Consider the following 19730-nt stretch of genomic DNA (forward strand, 5'->3'; position numbering starts at 1 on the left):
CTGGACGGGTAATCTATAAGAATATTATTTTAATTATTATCTTAGTTTTTAAATGGAGGTTTTCAATTCCTGAATTTTGCTCCCCTTCCAAAGGAGGACTCATTGTGTTTGGTTCACGTCATGGAAGGGCGCAAGACGATCCAAAACGTTTGACGCACGGGCTTAGCCCATCCTCATCGAGTCGTTCCACCAGTAGGCAAAAAGTCACGAACCACCTCATTCTCGTTGAAACCACATCAGACGAGCGCATTATCAAATCCACTCCACTAACCAAACAATACATTAGTTCACTCCATTTCACTAACAAATACTACTACTCTATTCCAAATTATAAGACATTTGACTTTTTGATCTCAAGTTTGACTACTCGTCTTATTAAAAAAATTTATGCAAATATAGTCAAATTTAAGTCATCACTGAAGAATTTTTATTAACAAATCAAGCGACGACAAAAGAATTGATATTTTGTACAAATTTTTGAATAAAACGAGTGATCAAATTTGATATTAGAAAAGTCAAACGACTTATAATTTAGGATGGATTGAGTACAATCAAAGCATAATCCGAACTTACAAGCAAATATGACATGCTGGATGAATTAATTCCGGATGGGATCACTTCCCAAACCAAACACGCAGACGTATTTCAATCTCATTATCTGAAAAAACGTAAACCTTGCGGGACAGCGGAAAATGGGAAACCCGTCACCTCTTTCACTTTGGGCGCGGCCTTCTCGCTCCCACTAGCCAATTTCCCGCTCGAAATTTGCCCCCAAACAAACACCTTCCCTCGTCTCCCCGCCCTCGTTGCTGCCTCTCCCCTTCCCCTTCCCTCGACCCCGAGCTCGTCCACTCCGCGCCTCCGCTTCCCGGCATCCCTTCGATTGGGCCCAGCCGCCGCCGCCGCCAGATCGGATTGGGGAGGGGAGAGGGTGTGTCTCTGCGCCGCCGGTAGCTGGGGTAGCTGCCCCACCCTGCCGTAGGAGGCGCCTCCCTTCAGCGAGCGATGGAACCGCGGCGGCGTCAGCAGCAGCAGTCGATCCTCTCATTTCTCCAGAAGCAGCCGCCGTCGTGGCGGGTTCCCTCCGGGGAGGGCACGCCTCCCGAGAAGCCGACGCGGCCCCCTATGGGGTCCATCGCCGGCATCTTGGAGAGGCTCGTGCGCCCTCCGCCGCCGCCGCCGCAGGCCAGGTACGGACGGACGCGATAATCACTCGCCATGTTAGTGTGGTGGGAGGCTAGGGTTTTGGGGTTTCGTTGGGCGTCGGTTAGGCCGTCTGTTTGAGTCGCCGCGAGGCACGGATTGCTGGGCTGGGAGGAGCTCTGGGTTTCGAGTGATAGTGCGGATCTAACCCATCAGTGCTGGGTTTAAGGATGTGCATTGTTCGAGGTGTCTAGTAGCGACTGTCCAGGGATTTTACCATATATGTTCATCTGTTTTTACTGCAGCTCTGCCTGTGATTCATCAGTCTGGCTTCCATTTTGTGGGTTATTAGATACCACTCTACATGATATATGTCTTTATATTGCACATATGCAATTAGGTAACTCCGTTTCAGTCATTGTTAGCCTCAAAGTGTATTAGATTTTGATTTTTGAATTCACTGCTGTGCTCCGCTGAGCTACTTGCCCATAGTTTTTTAGAGTAGGACTTGCATTTGCATCTCATGTATTTTTTCTTGGTCAGATATATCTTTGCTTCGTAGTATTTTTCATTGCAGACATGCCATTAACTCGTAGGCCCGACCAAGCGTTTGCTTACGAACTCAGGAAACAGATTGTCTTTCACTCTTTCACTTGCACCTTATTTTGCTATCCTGAATATGCTTGATTCTCTTTTATGCAGAAATCAATATGCTTCCCAGGTTAGACATTTGGAGGGGAAAAACTTGCCTGTGGAAAACCAAGTTCTCTCAAATGAGTGCTCAGGTGCATTGTTCTCAAGACCTATTTACGGCGAAGACAGCAGAACAATCCTTTCCTCAGAAGGAGGTGGAGATATGGCTCCCTCTCAGGAGCCCCAAATGCACTCACTGAGGTCTTCCACTGATGAATTTATTGGAGCAAGCACACTGTTGCCAGAACTTGGCTCAAATCAGGCTCCTATTCAAGAGTATCCAAAGAAGTTATTCTCAGAGTCTCATACTAATTGCATTCAGGCTACAGCCTTAAATGAGAACTTTGATGTGCAAACTCCTTCCCAGGTTGCCTCAAAGAAAATCTTCCCAGGGCTTGCTCATGGTGCTGATACACCTCTAACTGGCTATGGTTCAGATCAAACTCTTTTGCAGCACTCATCAAAGAAGTTCTCACTGGTTTCTGCTAATGGTCAATACACTAGAGCAGCGGTGACAGGATTTGGGCAAAATTCAAATACTACTCGTGCAGAGGAACCTTCAAACATGCTATGCTCAGGGTCTTCAGATCCTTTGTATATTAGACCAACAAATTTGTTTGCAGAACTTGAGGCAAATGAAACTCCATTGAAGAATCACTCAAAGAATTCCTCTCTGCTTACGAACAGTAAATATAACTTAGCATCTGCTATGTTATTTCCAGGACTTGACTCTAGTCCTCTGAAACCAGAAACACCAGCAATGCAGCCAGTTATTCCTCGCCTGAAGCGAGTTCAGGAAGACCAAAGTGTGGATGCCAACAACCAATGCCCTCCTCTGGGGGCGTTGAACAAGAAGATGAAATCAGCTCATTGTTCTATTGAAAGGAAGGATCATGATGAAATGGCTGATAGTGCGCGTAGCAAATTTGAGTGGCTGAATCCATTTGCCATCAGGGATGCAAATAGAAGGCGGCCAAATGATCCACTTTATGACAAGAGTACTCTTTTTATTCCGCCTGATGCATTGAGAAAAATGTCAACATCTCAAAAGCAATACTGGAATATTAAGTGCAAATATATGGATGTTGTCCTCTTTTTCAAAGTGGTAAGATTCATCATTGATGATTCAATTCATGGCATATAACATACTCTATTGAGGACACATGAAAACTTATTTCTTTGGTTTGATGAATATCTCACAAAACTTTGTATGGTACTGAGCCATTTACTTAATCACATAAGGAGTGAGTGTTTCTCAGTATAGGCTCACTGTGGAATTCTCCAATTGCTGTTCATAATGTTTAGCTGTTTTACGATGTTGATGTATATCACCAGATATTATACATTATAACCAATGTTGACATTTTTTGTTCTGATTACTATCCTACAAAAGTTTCTGCACTTTCCATTTTTGCACTTCACTTGCTATTGCACTGAGGCTGTTCATTCCAGAGTTGAAGCGTTGCTTTGCCCCCCGAAACTATGTTGAGCACTCCTTATTGTAGTATTAGAGGTCTTATAAGTATATAACCTACTTAAAGTGTTTGATATATCATTGCTAGGGGAAATTTTATGAGCTCTATGAACTAGATGCTGAGATTGGCCAAAAAGAATTTGACTGGAAAATGACTGCTAATGGGGTGGGCAAGTGCCGACAGGTACGTATTGCTTATCAAATGCTTGCTCTGAACTTTTCAACATTACACCTAAATTTTGAAGTATTTCATTTACATCTCAGTATATTGTGCTGCTCGTTAAGAAGTTACATGAACCAGACAACCACTGGATCATATATCTTATGATCCAGTCTATATTATCGTTATTTCCCTGATAAGTCTATCACATGAAGCCTACCCCAACCTGCTTGGTAGTTGGGACAAAAAGGCCTTGTTGCTGTTTGTTTTTAATCTACCATGAGGCTGATCTCCTTGCGGGTTAGGAACACGGTCATTTGCCTGCACCTGCCATTAGATTTGGGTTTTGGGGGTAGGGGATAGTGCTTGGGTAAATCTGGGACCCGTGTTGTAGGAGTGTGGGAGGCAATGGTATGGTGGCACGATGAGGTGGTCGCCAACTTGTGTTTGGTGGGTGGTGGTGGCCTGCAGCACAACAACAGTAGTTCCCGGTAGTGGGTGGGAGTGACGGACTGCCACCAGTTTGCGATACACGGCTGTCCTGTGTTGGGAGGCAGACTGGTGCAGCTAGGTTGGAGATTGACAGCAATGCCAGAGACAAAGGAGGCGACTGATTCCATGACTGGGGTCACATGTTAGCCTGCTTGTTCTTTTTATGAAAACTTTTATGTAGTAATGTGCTACTTATACAAAAAAAAAATATGGTGTTGCTCTTGTGTGGGATGACAGGAAGCCAGAATTGATTTGGGTAAATGCTTTCAGGCTGTTGCAATGCACCACTTTGTCATGTTTTCAACCATCTTGATTTAAAATTTTAAATTCTTGGCATTTAATGCATCACTACCTCACTAACAGTTATAATACAGTTCCATGCTTTATCTCATCTCAGTCATGATTATTTCCTAATGGTAGTGACATTAACTTCATATTTATAGGTTGGCATTTCAGAAAGTGGTATAGATGATGCTGTTGATAAGCTTGTAGCTAGGGGGTAAGCTCAATAGCTCATGTTTTTGTTTGGTTTTGTTCATTTCCAGAATTATGTAGTTCTTCAGGATTATGCTTATCTTGTTATCATAACATTATCTTGAACATCAGCAAGCTCATGCTGCTTCAGGTTGGTAATGGTCGGTCAATGTGTCTATCCTTATTGATGTGGCAATAATGAGGGGTTTCTTGCATTATTGACTCCTTTACAATTTGATGTTAGTTATGTTGCTTTCATGAAATTCAAATCTGTTCATTGGTTTCTACAATGCATAAAATTTCTTTTGAACCTTATGGTCTGCAAGACATCCATGATAGCGCCTCTTCCTTTTCTTTACCTTCTTTTTTTGGTGCTGAAGCGGTGAGGTTATTGCTCATGAATCTGACCTATTTCCAGGTATAAAGTTGGAAGAATAGAACAAATGGAATCTGCAAACCAGGCCAAAGCTAGAGGATTACATTCTGTAAGTATTCAGTACTGCGATGAAACACCATTAATTCTGAGTGTTTACACTGATTGTTCATCACTTAGCTAGTGGCAGAAGTAGCAAGCATGCGCCTACCTTTTTAGAACCTCTCTTTTCTCAGTTGCATATCCAATTTTCTTTGTTCTGGTATGGCTATCTTTTGTTCAAATGTGCACATAGTCATGTACATTGTGATTTTTCATCCTTCCATTTTGCTGCATCGGAAACTTAATTTTACTTAAGACACAATTATGGTACTCTGGATGGGTTTAAATTAGTAGCAATATACCCTGTGCAACACAAAACTCTATAATTCAGTATGTGCTCATATTTGTGATGCAGTGTAAATATCTTCCTTACAGGCAATAATATTCTAGTGGCATGTAACATTTTTCCTCCTAAAAAACTTCTGCAAGGTTATCGAGAGAAAGTTGGTTCATGTGTCCACACCATCAACTGCGGCTGATAACATTGGTACTGATGCTGTTCACCTTCTGGCATTGAAAGAGGTTTGCTTCTAGCATTGCACCTGTCTTTGGGCCACCATACTTCTCTATGATGTTTGTTGTTAAAGATCATGTAGTTATGGCTAAGCCATACAGACCAAAAGTTGGCAACCCACTCCTAAGATCTGTGCTTTAGTACTAGTTCGGTAGTTCCCCTTGCATGCAGCTGACTACCCTTTATGTGGTTAATACTTATTTTTTATACCCAACGCAATAATAATTATATGTAAAATGGAATAACAAAGTGATACTCAAAGAAAAGGTGTTCTATGTTTTGTTGTGGCTACAGAAGCAACTAACATTCTAGTTTCATTTGGCCAAAATATCCTTGGTCAAAATAAGCCCTCTACCTAAGTACTACAAGAAAACTCTTCTTGAGTGGCTAATCTGAACGTTCCAGATAAACGAGCAGCTAATCTGAATGATTACCATGACAAATATATTAGATGAGAGGTGCATAATGCATTTGCTGAAACAAATAGTATTATTCTAGATTCCACTGACAATTAGTTTTGTTCTTGCAGTTTCTCTTGGTATTTTGGTATGGACTTTTTTAAGTAAAATGACATTATAAATTTGCAATTGAATATCTTCAATTTTGCTTATTACCATTCTTCATATGTGATTCCTATTCTGATGCAGCCTTTCTTGGAACTTTCAGGTTACCCTAGCTTCTAGCAGTTCCCAGGTCTATGGATTTGCTTTCCTAGACTATGCCGCCCTTAAAATTTGGGTGGGTTCAGTCCAAGATGATGACTCGTCTGCAGCTTTGGGTGCTTTGTTGATGCAGGTATGCTCTTGTAGCCCTTTTTGATTGGTTAAGTGAACCAGAAACTGTTATTCATTATTATTATTCTTTTTTCAGGTTTCTCCTAGAGAATTAATCTATGAAACCTCAGGTCAGAAAATGCTTCATTTTCAAATCCTTGTATTTTTAGGAGCTAATATAGTAATACCTATTCTCTTTTGTCAGGCATCACAAAAGAAACTCAAAGGACAATAAGAAAATATGCCTCAGCAGGTAAATGCTCCTAAAACACTATTCTCTTTATTTGCCAGCAGATAACTCTTTTCTCAGATAGCAAGTTGATGAGACATCAGAGTTTGAAAACTTACAAATATCTTTCCTTAACTTCAGGATCTGTGAAGATGCAGCTGACCCCCCTCTCTGGGATAGATTTCTCTGATGCTTCACAAATTCGAATGTTAATACATTCTAAAGGGTTCTTTAACGCATCGACAGAGTCATGGTTATCTGCTTTGGACTGTGCAGTGAATCGAGATGTTGTTATTTGTGCACTTGGTGGACTTATTGGCCATTTGACTAGGCTCATGGTATACTTGGCTTACCTTTTTCTTCCCTTGAACACATTTATTAGTCATCTGAATCGATTGTGCCATTTGTAACTGCTGATTTTTTTAATTAAATCATTTGTAGTGTTTCATTGGCTGTCCCTAGTCATTGTTTTCCATTGTTTATGTATTCTCGAATTATTCCGCAAAATATTATATACATAATTTTCTCTCTACTATGTCGACCATTGAAATGTGTTAGAGTTCTAATTCTACAATCTGAAACCAGTTACATGATGCCTTGAAAAATGGGGAAGTCTTACCATACCATGTGTACAAAACATGTTTAAGGATGGATGGCCAGACTCTTGTGAACCTTGAGATTTTCAGCAACAATTTCAATGGCGGTTCATCTGGTAGGAGCACAGATTCTACTTTTTCTATTCCAGCTATCTTATTTTTGTTCTTGAACAGTAGTTTTTAAGCAGTAAAACAGGCCAAAGATAAATATTGCTGAATCTATACCTTGTTGCAGGTACTTTATATAAGCACCTTAATCACTGTGTCACAGCATCTGGTAAGCGGCTGCTAAGAAGGTGGATTTGTCATCCACTTAAAGACATTGATGCTATCAATAAAAGGCTTGATGTTGTTGAGGGTTTTATCCAAAACTGTGGACTAGGCCCTACAACACTTGGTTATCTCCGGAAAATTCCTGATCTTGAGAGATTATTAGGACAAGTTAGATCCACTGTTGGGTTGTCATCTTTGCTTCAACTGCCCTTTATTGGAGAAAAGATACTAAAGAGACGGGTAGGTGGTTCTTTTCTCTTTGAGACACTAGCTTTAGATTCTCTTATACAGCTAAGTTTTGGAGTGATATTGAAATGTAGTATCTTGTAACATATCCCATATTCAATTGATACTTTATTATGCAAGAAATGATCTTATTAAGTTGTTGATTATGAAACCTTTCATGAAACTATAGTTTGTGCTTGCAGAAAATATGTCAATAAAGCCAATGTGTTTTCCTGCATGTTGTCATAATCGTCTGATTCATTTTCATGATCTCCAGTAATATGCTATGAAATATTTGCTTAAAACAAACGTGCTATGAAATCTTGAATATGTATACATATTAGTATTAGTACTAGTTTCAGTGAGACTTTTTGTTAACATGCTAAGGTTTCTAAGGAAAAACCTATGTTCTAGATTTGATTATTGTAATGCAAATTTTCTAGTTTTTCTTCCTGTCAGTTGATTGCTTCATGGCATGTTCCCAGATCAAAACATTTACAATGCTTATCAATGGCCTCCGCAATGGTATTGACTTACTCAGTGACTTGCAAAGAGCGGATCATGGTGTCTTGGCACTTTATAAGATTGTTGAGATTCCATCATTGAACTGCCTTTGTGAGTTAATCCATACGTTTGAAGAGAGAATACAAAATGATTTTCCATGTGGCCAGGTAAAATATGGCATGGTTTCCCATCTGCATTAGTGTTGTACATACAAGTGCCTGTTTCCGTTTTAGTTATTTACTGCTCACTTGTATTTCTTCTGTTGCCATTACTTATTGGTTGGTCTTGTGAGCTTTGAAAGGATCCTGATGTCGACAACAATGGTGCCAACAATTTGGTTCGTCTGGTGGAACTTTTTATTGGAAAGGCTTCTGAATGGTCTTTGGTGATCAATGCTGTCAGCACTATTGATGTGCTTAGGTCCTTTGCTGCAATGACATTGTCATCATTTGGTGCCATGTGCAGACCACAAGTTCTGCTGAAAGATGATGTGCCTATACTTCGGATGAAGGGTCTGTGGCATCCCTATGCTTTTGCGGAAAATGCAAATGGCCTGGTTCCAAATGATTTAACCCTTGGTCAGGATTTATCTGGTCTCAATCGTTTTGCATTGTTGTTAACTGGTCCAAATATGGGTGGGAAATCCACAATCATGCGTGCCACCTGCCTGGCTGTTGTACTTGCACAGGTCTGTATAAACTTCACTTATGCTTGTCTGTTCATGATCTTATTCAAATGTATTACCAAGGTTTCTTCTTCTTTGCAGCTTGGCTGTTATGTCCCCTGCACATCATGTGAGCTGACCCTTGCAGATTCCATCTTTACGCGCCTTGGTGCAACAGATCGGATTATGTCTGGGGAAAGTATGTAATCATTTTGACAAATTAGTACATTGCCCACCATATCTCTGTTCTTGGTCGAATGAGTTAGAATTAATAAATACATGTCTGTGTGGCAAAAGAGTTGTATGATGTTTGTAAACCTTGGATTATCAGTAGAAAGCCCTCATTGTATTTATTTGAACTGTTTTGTGTTAAAAAAATGAACTTGTTTAGTAGATCAATCAATCTCTTTATATTTCATGATCTATACTATATTTGTACAGCGTTCGGTATGCTTGGGTATGAGATGACAATGACATTGACTTTGTTTTTATAACATTGTTTGCAGGTACGTTTCTCGTTGAATGTACTGAGACTGCCTCTGTTCTTCAGAACGCAACTGTGGACTCACTTGTCTTGCTTGATGAGCTTGGCAGAGGAACTAGCACATTTGATGGATATGCAATCGCATATGCTGTGAGTTTTTGCTTCTGCAGTATCTCAAATCTCATCCTTCATTCCTATGCTTGATGTTCCCTTAGTATGCTTTCCCTTCATAATTAGTGCTGTTGCCATGACTCAATGACTGTTAATGACTCATGAGGTGCATGGTACAGGGAACTTTTTTATACAAAATAGCAACAAAACCTTATTTGTATGGTTCACATATTTGGGGATTTGTTAATTTGCTAGCATTAGATATCACATATTATCACACCATTACATGTATTTGTGAGAATCCTACTGTGTGTTTTATCTCTCCAGTAAGATGCATATAAGTAGGTTAGACAATCTTGAACAAAGGTGCATTGCCTTCATGTTTCACGGGCATGCTTCTCTTTCTCATCCCGTTCTGCAACAGCTTTCCTGGTCTCACACCAAATTAATTTTTTGGAGCTTGAATGCCATTATTAATCATTAATGATATCTAGAATTGGAACTGCCCTACTCCTAGTCCCTGGAAATTGCACTGTCATACTGCCATTAAACTATTCTCTTTCCCCTGTTTCACATCAACAATACATGAATCTGCGAATCTACATTTATCAGTGATAACATCTTATGCATTGTCTAATTGTAACTCAGGTGTTCCGCCACCTAGTGGAGCGTGTGAGATGCCGTCAGCTCTTTGCCACTCACTACCATTCTCTGACGAAGGAGTTTGCCTCGCACCCTCACGTGAGCCTCCAGCACATGGCCTGCATGTTCAAGCCAAGGAGCGACGGCAACGGCCAGAAGGAGCTGACCTTCCTGTACCGACTGACCTCAGGGGCCTGTCCAGAAAGCTACGGCCTGCAGGTCGCCACAATGGCAGGGATCCCAAAGTCGATAGTGGAGAATGCATCTGTCGCGGGCCAGGTGATGAGGTCTAAGATAGCTGAGAACTTCAGGTCGAGCGAACAGCGAGCTGAGTTCTCGACCCTCCACGAGGAACGGCTGAGGGAGGCCCTGGCGGTCAGCGTGCAGGACGGACTCCTGGATGACGACATCATGGACACGCTGATCTGCGTCCGTCAAGAGCTGAAGTCTCACTTCAGGAAAAGCCAGATGAGCATTCACTTCAGGAAAGCCAGATGAGCATTCATTCTTTCCATCAAATTAGGCTCCACACATCAATGATTTTTTTTAAAAAAAAAGCAAGATTCTCTTAAGTTTTGAAAAATATGGCAAATATTTTGGAACATTTATTTAACCTTAATCAAGTGTGGCAGATTGCGGCGATCTGTTGTTGGGAACCTAACGGTGCCCTAAATCTGAAAGTGATGTGCCATGCTGATTCTCGTGGCACAAGATTGAACTCATGATGTTACCAGAGCAATTACGGTGTCTTCCTTTTCTTCTAATCTCCACCAACTGAAACCTGAATTCTCCTCAACTGTCCCAACGCATGGAGCAGTGTTTTCCTTTTGTGCCCACAGTTTCAAGGGTGAACCAAAAATCCTACACCTCTGTAAACTTTGGGCACATGTACATTTTTGCTCCAGCCGGGCTCAGTAGCCAGTACGCTAGCTTGCACATGAGCAGCTTGGAGCCCATGCGTGTGACAAGCTGTTCTATCACAAGTTCACAACCGGGGCACAAAAGACAGCAGCCGGTGCCCGGTAGCCATGAATGCATGCATCCCAAGTCCGAGCGCCGGTCACATGCGAAAAGGACGCATATGCCAATCAAGCAAGCGAACGCATGCAGAGTTGCAGAGCAGAGGGCGGCGTCGTGCACTGCATGCAGAGTTGCAGAGCTTTGGTTGCTTTGCAGCTCGGAGCTCGCCCTCGCTCACATAGGTGCATGCTGAGCCCACCTCAAAAGTCAAAAGGCCCCCGAGAAGCCATCAATTTTAGCAAATCGACGTGGGCACATTTAAGTCAACCATGGCCAGCCAGCCACCAATTAAACCCTCGAAGCAGCTGGCGGCGGCTGCCGGCTGAGCATCCATATGTCCATGCCATGCACATCGTCTCGAGTTTAAATACCCCCGCGCGCCATGGCTTCCCCTCACGCAGCAGGACAGAGTTCGATTCCATAGCTGAGTTTGTAAGTCATGGCAAGGTTGCCTTCCATGGGACACCGGGCGATGGCGGTATGGCTGCAGCTGGCGGCCGTCGTGTGGGCGGCGACCGCTGCCGCCGCATGGCGGGAGCCTGTGGTGTGGAGGCCTGGCATGATCGGAGCCGAGAATTGTGACAACAAACATGGTAAGGGTGGTGGTGGCGGCGGGGTAGGCATTGGTGCTGGTGTAGGAGGCGGGGCAGGAGGTGGAATAGGTGTTGGTGGAGGAGGTGGTGCTGGAGGCGGGTTAGGAGGCGGTGTAGGTGTGGGAGGTGGCACAGGGGGCGGCATGGGCGGTGGTGGTGGATTTGGAGGAGGAGGTGGTGTAGGTGGTGGCATTGGTGGTGGTTCCGGATTTGGCGGTGGAGCGGGTGCAGGTGCTGGTGGTGGAGGTGGCCTTAGTGGCGATGGGAGGCTCGGAGGTGGAGGTGGGTTTGGAGCTGGTGGCGGCGGTGGTTTCGGTGGCGGTGGTGGAGTAGGAGTTGGTGGTGGGGCTGGTTTTGGAGTAGGAGCTGGCACGGGAGGAGGACTTGGCGGAGGCGCTGGACTTGGAGGAGGTGGAGAAGGAGGAGGATTGGGCGATGGCGGTGGAGTAGGAGCTGGTAGTGGGGCTGGTTTTGGAGCAGGAGCTGGCGCAGGAGGAGGACTTGGTGGAGGCACTGGACTTGGAGGAGGTGTTGGCGGAGGAGGTGGAGGAGGATTGGGTGGTGGTGGTGGATTTGGAGGTGGAGGTGGTGTCGGCGGTGGGTTTGGTGTTGGTGGGGGCGCGGGAGGGGGCCTTGGTGGTGGCGCTGGAGCTGGAGCTGGCGGTGGGATGGGTGGTGGCGGGGGCATCGGGGGTGGCTTTGGAGGTGGCGGGGGCTTTGGTGGTGGCACGGGAGCCGGTGGTGGGTTCGGTGTCGGAGCTGGAGCAGGCGGTGGGATCGGAGGTGGTGGTGGAGGTGGACTTGGAGGAGGAGCAGGAGGAGGACTAGGGGGTGGCGGTGGTTTCGGTGGCGGCATGGGCGGTGGATTCGGTGGCGGTGCGGGAGGCGGGTTTGGTGTAGGAGGTGGCGCGGGTGTTGGCACAGGTGGCGGAGGTGGCATCGGCGTTGGAGCTGGCGGAGGCATTGGAGGTGGCACCGGTATCGGCGTCGGAGCCAGCAGTGGGGTCGGCAGGCATAACAAGGGCGGTGGCGGGCACCATCACGGCGGGAGCAGCGCTGTGAAGGGCAGACATCTCGACTGACGAGCTGTTGTTCGTTCGGCTTCCTCCTGCATTCGGTTTTGCAAGACCTGATTTGATTATACCATGCTAATAAGGGGACCTAGCCTCTCACTTAACGATTAGCTTCTCGATCTAATTTCCCCATTCGTTCTGTCCACTTCTATCCCATCGCATCTTTCTGGATTCTAGCAACTTTTGTACCATCTTACAGTTCATTTCATCATATTTTTAATTGTTTCGTTCATTGGATGCCAAGTTAAACGGATACAACAAGTGTTATTTTCCAACGGTCAGTGCTGCTATGGCCTCTGAATTTCCAACGGCCGAGGGTGGCCGGCCCAGCCAGGGCCCAGGGTTGGGCTTTGTTTGGGTACACCAACTCCAGCGGGAGCCACACAGGCCGTTGGGCTCTACTATGAGCGCTGCGGGCCCCGACCGGATGCGTGGCCCACTGGGCCATTCAGCATTTTGTCTCCTGCGTCCAGTCATGGAGCCCAGCTTGCTTATCTTATCATGGTAGAATTAGGTAGGCCTAGATGCACAATATGATATGCCGGAATGGAATGATTATGTTAGGCCTTGTTTACTAGCAAAATATTTTATAAAATAGACATTGTAGCATTTTTATCTATATTTGATAAATATTATTCAATCACGGACTAATTAGTCTTAAAAGATTTATCTTACAAATTACAGACAAAACTGTATAATTAGTTATTTTTTATCTATATTTAATGCTACATACATGTGTTGCAAAATTTGATATGACGAAAAATCTTAAAAAAAATTTGTAAAATTTTTGGAAAGTAAACAAGACCTTAGGTACGCTTCGGCGTTCAATTATAGGAGTATTTGATTTGATCGACGTGAAAGCTAGTAGCAGGCTAGCAGCAGCTAAGCTACGACTACGACATCGAGCGTGCCCGTGTACCCCGTGCATTTTGACCGCTCGGGCCCACGCATATCATCTAGTACATGCCCATCTGAGAATGCAATGCAACTTCTTGAGACGCAGATCGATCCCAGGAATGCACATCATCACTTGTACTACTACGACTGGGCCATAATCTAGCTAGTCTAGTATAAGCTGCTGAGTAGAAAGTTTTATTAGATTGTTCACCATCATTGAGCATGCAGTCTTGTAACGACAAACAATTAATGATGGCATATGTAATGTAGAGCCTTGTTTAGTTCCCATTTGTTTTGGTTTTTGGCATCGTAGCAATTTCGTTTTTATTTGAAAATTATAGTTCAATCATGGACTAACTAGACTCAAAAAATTCATCTCATGATTTACAAGCAAATTGTGTAATTAATTTTTATTTTTATCTATATTTAATGCTCCATACATGTGCCGCAAGATTCGATGTGACACAGAATCTTGAAAAGTTTTTAGTTTTTCGGTGAACTAAACAAGACCTAGGATCGACCAACAGTGTGTTTATCAAGGCTGTATATGCAATGGATGGGCCTATTAGTTATTGATGATTCTTCAGCAATAGAGTATAGCATGTATCTAGAGGTATTCCCTCCATTCCAAATTAAAATAAGTTTTGGCTTTCTAGATTGTAAACGTCTTATAACTTAAAAATGAGAGAGTAGCATGCAGCTTAATGTTCACAAGGAACATTGTACAGTGAGGGATGTGGAACACTTACACCACAATGGTGGCAGGAGATAGCTTAGCACGGGGGGCATGCATGCCCACTTGATGCCCTCGGAAAGCGCTCGGTACGATGAGGATACAAGTGTCATGGGAGATTTGGAAAAAATGTAATGGCCATATATTTCTGCCCTGTTATGCGGTACTACTACTTCAGCAGTATTTTTAGTGAAGAAATAACATTTTTTCTCATAATATTTTAGCATTATTAATATCAGTATAGCCAAATTTCAGTAAAACGTGCTTTTTTTTTGCCTTATGATGTAGTACTACCGTTGGACTTTTTTTTTTCATATCTTGATGACTTGGCTAGCGCCCTACGTACTAACACCTTTATTATTTTTAATAAACTGCCATGCTAGTTTATAGCTGACAAAACTAAGTAATTTGTTAGGTAATACTCAGTTTATATAAATATCTAGTCTACAAAAAGGAAAAAGAAAGATTGACCGATCCAACTAGACCAGGGGCGGATCCAGAATTGAGACAAAAGGGGGGGCTAAATAGTAAAGGTTTAGAACTAAAGCTAGAGATTAATGGTAATTTGAAATAAATTACTATAAATTTAAAGGCATAAATCAAGCTCAGGGGGCTGCAGCCCGGGCAGCCCACCCCGTGGATCCGCCCCTGAGCTAGACTAGTGGTGCGTGAACTTGAGGAGAGAGGAATAAGAAACCTCCGTCTACATACAAGTGAGGTTTAGCCGTTTAGGTCTCCAACCCTACAAAATTATTCGATCAGATCGATCCTAATGGGCTGGCCCATGCTATGAGTGTGACGTGGGCCATGTTGAGTGCCCCCCTGCAAACAAATCATATAATGAGGGTTTGGTACAATGTCTTCACCCCGATCGATCAGCATTTCGCTACATCATGTAGCCGTGCATTCCCGTCGTCTTATAATTAAACAAGAGGCTGGTAGTAGAGTTGGTCCAGGGTTTCTTTCTGGTGAGACCTAGCTGCTCCGAATATGTCCTTTCTTCAAACTATGAGTCTACTCGTTTGACATAAAAATCATAACCGAAACTACTATTCGTTGATTTACTATAAGAGAAAAAATACTGTTAAATGACTGACAAATCTAATAGTTAAGTTCAAGCGAACAAGTATCATACAGTAAGTATTACTCATATACTCTCTCTATCCAAAAAATACAACTTTCGTTTTTCAAGTAGCTAAGTAACTTTAAATTTAATAAAATCTGTAAGAAAACTATTAGAAGTACGGAATAGTGCTAAAAAAACGAATATCATTTGGTGTAAACCAGTGCTGCCATCATGCATCATCTTCCAGATAAAAACAAGAATATCACAATAAAAAACCTATTTAACCTAAGAATATACTCTCTCCCATGATCTTCTAAAAGTAACAAGACAACAAAAGTGCTACCTAACCAACACATGCAAATAGGAGCATGCAGAGAATCAAACCAGCAGCGTTTGTAGTATCTGTTAATGTTTTATTTATTTCACACGACTTCCAGATGCAATATATATAATCAAGGCCTTGTTTAGTTATGAAAAGTTTTTGAATTTTTATACTGTAGCATTTTTGTTTGTTTGTGGCAAATATTGTCCAATCATAGATTAATTAGGATCAAAAGATTCGTCACGCGATTTATATGCAAACTGTTTAATTAGTTTTTGTTTTCGTCTATATTTAATGCTTCATGCATGTACCGCAAGATTTGGTGTAACGGAGAATCTTGAAAACTTTTTGATTTTTGGGTAAACTAAACAAGGTCCAAGTCGGTAAAATACAAATAACACACATATATTAGTGAATTTTAAAACCCAATCGGTGGAGGGAGATAGCAGGTTGAATGATGATTGATTGATCCCATCCCCTGAGACTATAGCATCTTTCATGACCTCATCAATACTAAAATCCACAGTTCAGTCTATTGTAAACCATCGTAAGCTATGCCCAATCGAGAGAAAAAAAAAAACTTTCACAGAATCACAGGCATTGGATGAGAATCTTCGTGACTCGAAAAAAAAAAAAAACAGTCGTCAGGCACAATGCATGGCACGGCACCACATCACCTCGCATAGGCATGGCCACGGCTACCAACTGTAGTAGACACGTCGCAATTGTTTACACGGAACCACGCACAGTGCGCGACCCGGTGACGTACGTATGGAAGCAACGCTACCTATTTGGCCGCTCCCTTTCCCAAGAAATAGAAGAACATTTTTTTGCGAATAGTAGAATCCATATAACTCTACTTTTTGTCATATTATATCGAATATTTAGTCACATCCATAAAGCATCAAGTAGATACTAAAAATAACTAATTATATAGTTTATGATTGGATATTAATGGATGTATTTACAAATATGAGATGGTACCAAGAAATATTTCTTTTTTGAACTAAAAAAGGCCGAAAAATGTTGTACAAGTGTACATGGTGGTGCAGTAAAAATTTACTTGTCTGGCACTGTGCTCTGCTCCCTGCTGCTGCCATCATGCATTTGACAATGGCAAGCAACGAGACCTCGGAGCAGAAAAAGAATGGCTGCAATGCAATAACCTCGCTGCAGCTTCGCATGGTCCACAATATTCTCCAGGAATTTTTAGTTTCTCGTGAAGCGCACCCTCCTGTGCTGCAATAAAAAAACCATCTGAGCAAGACTGAAAATAATAGTATAGTATGAAAAATTATTTGAGCCACACTCCCTGACAACCGTAGTCACCTTCAGTGAAAGACTACAGCACAACTAATATTTTTTACCCCTTTATAAGAAACTAATCTTTACTTACAGTAAGTACTAATACACAGAACCATGGACATGGGTGTGCACGGGCAGTAAAAGGATATTAAGGTACTCGCTCCGTCCCTGAAAGCTTCAATTCCTAGAATCCGTGCCAGTCAAACTTGTTTAACTTTGACCAACTTTATAGAAAAGAGTATCAATATGTATAACATAAAATGAGTATCTTATGAAAATATATTCAATGATAAATGTAATGGTATTAATTTGGTACTATAAATCTTAGTATTTTTTTCTATAAATTTGGTCAAAGTTTTAAAAAATTGACTTAAGACAATTCTAGAAATTGCAGCTTTCAGGGACGGAGGGAGTAGGAGTACAAAGTACTGTGGTGGTAATTGTATCGTCAGAACACAGAAGGAAACAGGCACCTGAACTTTATACACTGCTGAGAATCTGAAACCTGTGGACTACTACAGTACTGGAGTACTCAACATTTTACTATACTGCACTCTGAACACTCCCATCAGCTATTCAACATTCTGTTGCCATGTCCATTAGTAGTGTTTAGTAGTAGCTTTATTATGCATGCATGCATGCATATTTGTTTAAGCTGCTTGTCGCGATAGAATGCGTGGGATGACGATGTGCAGATATGGCTCGAAACATTGTCACTAGCAAGTAGCAAGCTGAGGCCAGTAGCATAGCACGTGAAAGATCCTTAGCTTTATCCGGCGAAAGCGCATAGCTTCCATCTGCATCACCTGACGCCTGACGGGGAAAGCATCATCTCCAGCGACCAACATACACCTACGACACGAGTAAAAAGCGCTTTTAGTTAAATTCATTCGTGTATTTTCGTGCTCGCATTTGCTTTTGAGGTTGAGGCGCAGGATGCAGACAAATGAGCAACAGCGTAGTGGGTCCAGACGTTCTACTTTTTTTTTCCAAAACGCACTAATAGGTTTTTAAAATAAACTTTAAACAATAGAAAAAATATACGTATCCGAAGTGGGTTCTATTCCGTAGAGGAGTACTAGTCTACGTGGGAGGAGAGGAGGACGGTAACGTGCCGGCGAGCACGTGCGGTGGGGCCGGGCCGTGCACCGCTGCTCCCCGCCCTCGGACCGTACGATCGCAGGCGGATCTTCCTGGTAGGCCGTCAGATGCACCTCGTGATCCGTGCGCGTGGGAGGCCCGTCCCGTCCGGATGACGACAGGAGGAAGGGCCTCGACTGCTCATTTCGAGAGGTGCCACAGCTTTGCCTTGTCCTCTTCGGCCTTGTAGTTAAAAAAAATACAAAATTTTTCGGATTTTTTTATTACATTAAATCTTTCGTCACTACAGAATATTAAATATAAATATAAATTAATAACATAGTTTATTTTTAATTTACGAAACGAATTTTTTAAGTCTAGTTAGTCTATGATTTAATAATATTTGTAAAATACAGATGAAAATAATACAATGTCTATTTTATATTAAAAAAATTGAACTAAAGAAGGCCTGTAGCATGATTTGTATTTTCCATGAATTCTCTGGAATGTATAAAAATCCTAGTAATAAGCTCAATTACTTTTAGTAAGACTCAAAAAAAAATTTCGAGAGAGAAGCCTCAAATCTTTGTTTAAATAGACATTAAAAAATCCACATCAGGACAGGGAGCTGTTTCTAAATGTTCAGCCCCAAGTCTCAAGTCCCTTTTAACAGAAGATAGAAGACCATTCCAAAGAGTTGTGTAAATGTCACTATACGATGACATGAAAACCAAACTACTGCAGTAGACTTGTCCAAAGAAAAAACTACTGCAGTAGTATAGGTGGAAAATTTTTCACCTTGGTCCTCAGATTTCTGTGTTAAAAGTATGGGCAACATATCTGCAGCCCAAATTTTCAAAAAAAAAAATCTGCAGCCCACAGACTTTTTCGTTTTTCTCCTCGATGAGAGAGAAGGGGAAAAAAGGAATCCTTTGGGATGTGGGCCCCGCTCCCAGCGGGCCCAAGGTCCGGTGGAGGGGCCAGTCAGCTTTGTCAATGCCGGGCCATCGCTGTCTGCGTAAAAGCGGTGCCGGCGTGGGCCCCGCCCGCCGGCTCCCGGGCCCCACCCCCGCGGACGGGATAGATCGCGCTCGCCGCAGGCAACAGTGGGGTGCGTGGCGGGTCACCGTGCCTGTGTGCCACCGCCCGTTGGTCCCCACCAGACGCCCCTCCGTCCCCCCTCTCGTGTACACCGCGAGCGTACACGGGCACGCCTCTTGGCCTCTTGGGAGGAATCAGATGAGGGAAGAGAGCACTACACTGCATCCTGATCGTCCAATCAGCATCTTCTAATATCCAAAAAAAAAGTTTTTGAATTTTGATACCGTAGCATTTTCATGTATATTTAGTAATTATTGTACAATCATAAATCAGACTTAAAATATTCATCTCATAAATTATAGACAAATTGTGCAATTAGTTAACTTTTATCTATATTTAATATTTTATGTTTGTATGTGCCGCAAGATTCAGGCCTTGTTTAGTTCCGAAAAAATTTCGGATTTCGCTACCGTAGCACTTTCGTTTTTATTTGACAAATATTGTCCAATCATGAATTAACTAGGATCAAAATATTCGTCTCGTGATTTACAGATAAACTGTGTAATTAGTTTTTATTTTCGTCTATATTTAATGTTTAATGCATGTGCCGCAAGATTCGATGTGACGGGAAATCTTGAAAACTTTTTGGATTTTGGGGTGAACTAAACAAGACA

At 42.4% G+C, this 19730-nt stretch overlaps 2 protein-coding genes across 2 annotated transcripts; both read left to right on the plus strand.

Annotated features, from left to right (window-relative positions):
• Window positions 763–10665, plus strand: LOC8056514 (DNA mismatch repair protein MSH7). Its single transcript, XM_021455376.1, has 17 exons — window positions 763–1190; window positions 1846–2941; window positions 3399–3494; window positions 4406–4461; window positions 4855–4921; window positions 5341–5433; window positions 6092–6220; window positions 6296–6329; window positions 6404–6451; window positions 6569–6765; window positions 7013–7139; window positions 7259–7536; window positions 8007–8192; window positions 8327–8713; window positions 8792–8888; window positions 9196–9323; window positions 9933–10665. The coding sequence occupies exons 1-17, from the start codon at window positions 1006–1008 to the stop codon at window positions 10422–10424; spliced, it is 3696 nt and encodes a 1231-aa protein (XP_021311051.1). The 5' UTR covers window positions 763–1005; the 3' UTR covers window positions 10425–10665.
• Window positions 11419–12367, plus strand: LOC8078767 (glycine-rich protein 23). The gene is made up of 2 exons (XM_021455311.1): window positions 11419–11985; window positions 12119–12367. Exons 1-2 carry the CDS (start codon window positions 11419–11421, stop codon window positions 12365–12367), a joined length of 816 nt encoding a protein of 271 aa, XP_021310986.1.

This window comes from Sorghum bicolor, chromosome 3 (assembly GCF_000003195.3).
Source record: "Sorghum bicolor cultivar BTx623 chromosome 3, Sorghum_bicolor_NCBIv3, whole genome shotgun sequence".
Lineage (NCBI taxonomy): Eukaryota > Viridiplantae > Streptophyta > Magnoliopsida > Poales > Poaceae > Sorghum > Sorghum bicolor.

Bases quoted from the DNA above. Each gene is read 5' to 3' on its own strand.
- LOC8056514 (XM_021455376.1), top strand. From the start codon at position 1,006: ATGGAACCGCGGCGGCGTCAGCAGCAGCAGTCGATCCTCTCATTTCTC. The intron at 6,221-6,295 runs GTATGCTCTTGT...TTCTTTTTTCAG, and splicing joins TGGGTGCTTTGTTGATGCAG to GTTTCTCCTAGAGAATTAAT. The intron at 6,452-6,568 runs GTAAATGCTCCT...CCTTAACTTCAG, and splicing joins AAGAAAATATGCCTCAGCAG to GATCTGTGAAGATGCAGCTG.
- LOC8078767 (XM_021455311.1), top strand. From the start codon at position 11,419: ATGGCGGTATGGCTGCAGCTGGCGGCCGTCGTGTGGGCGGCGACCGCT. The intron at 11,986-12,118 runs GTAGGAGCTGGT...GTGGATTTGGAG, and splicing joins GATTGGGCGATGGCGGTGGA to GTGGAGGTGGTGTCGGCGGT.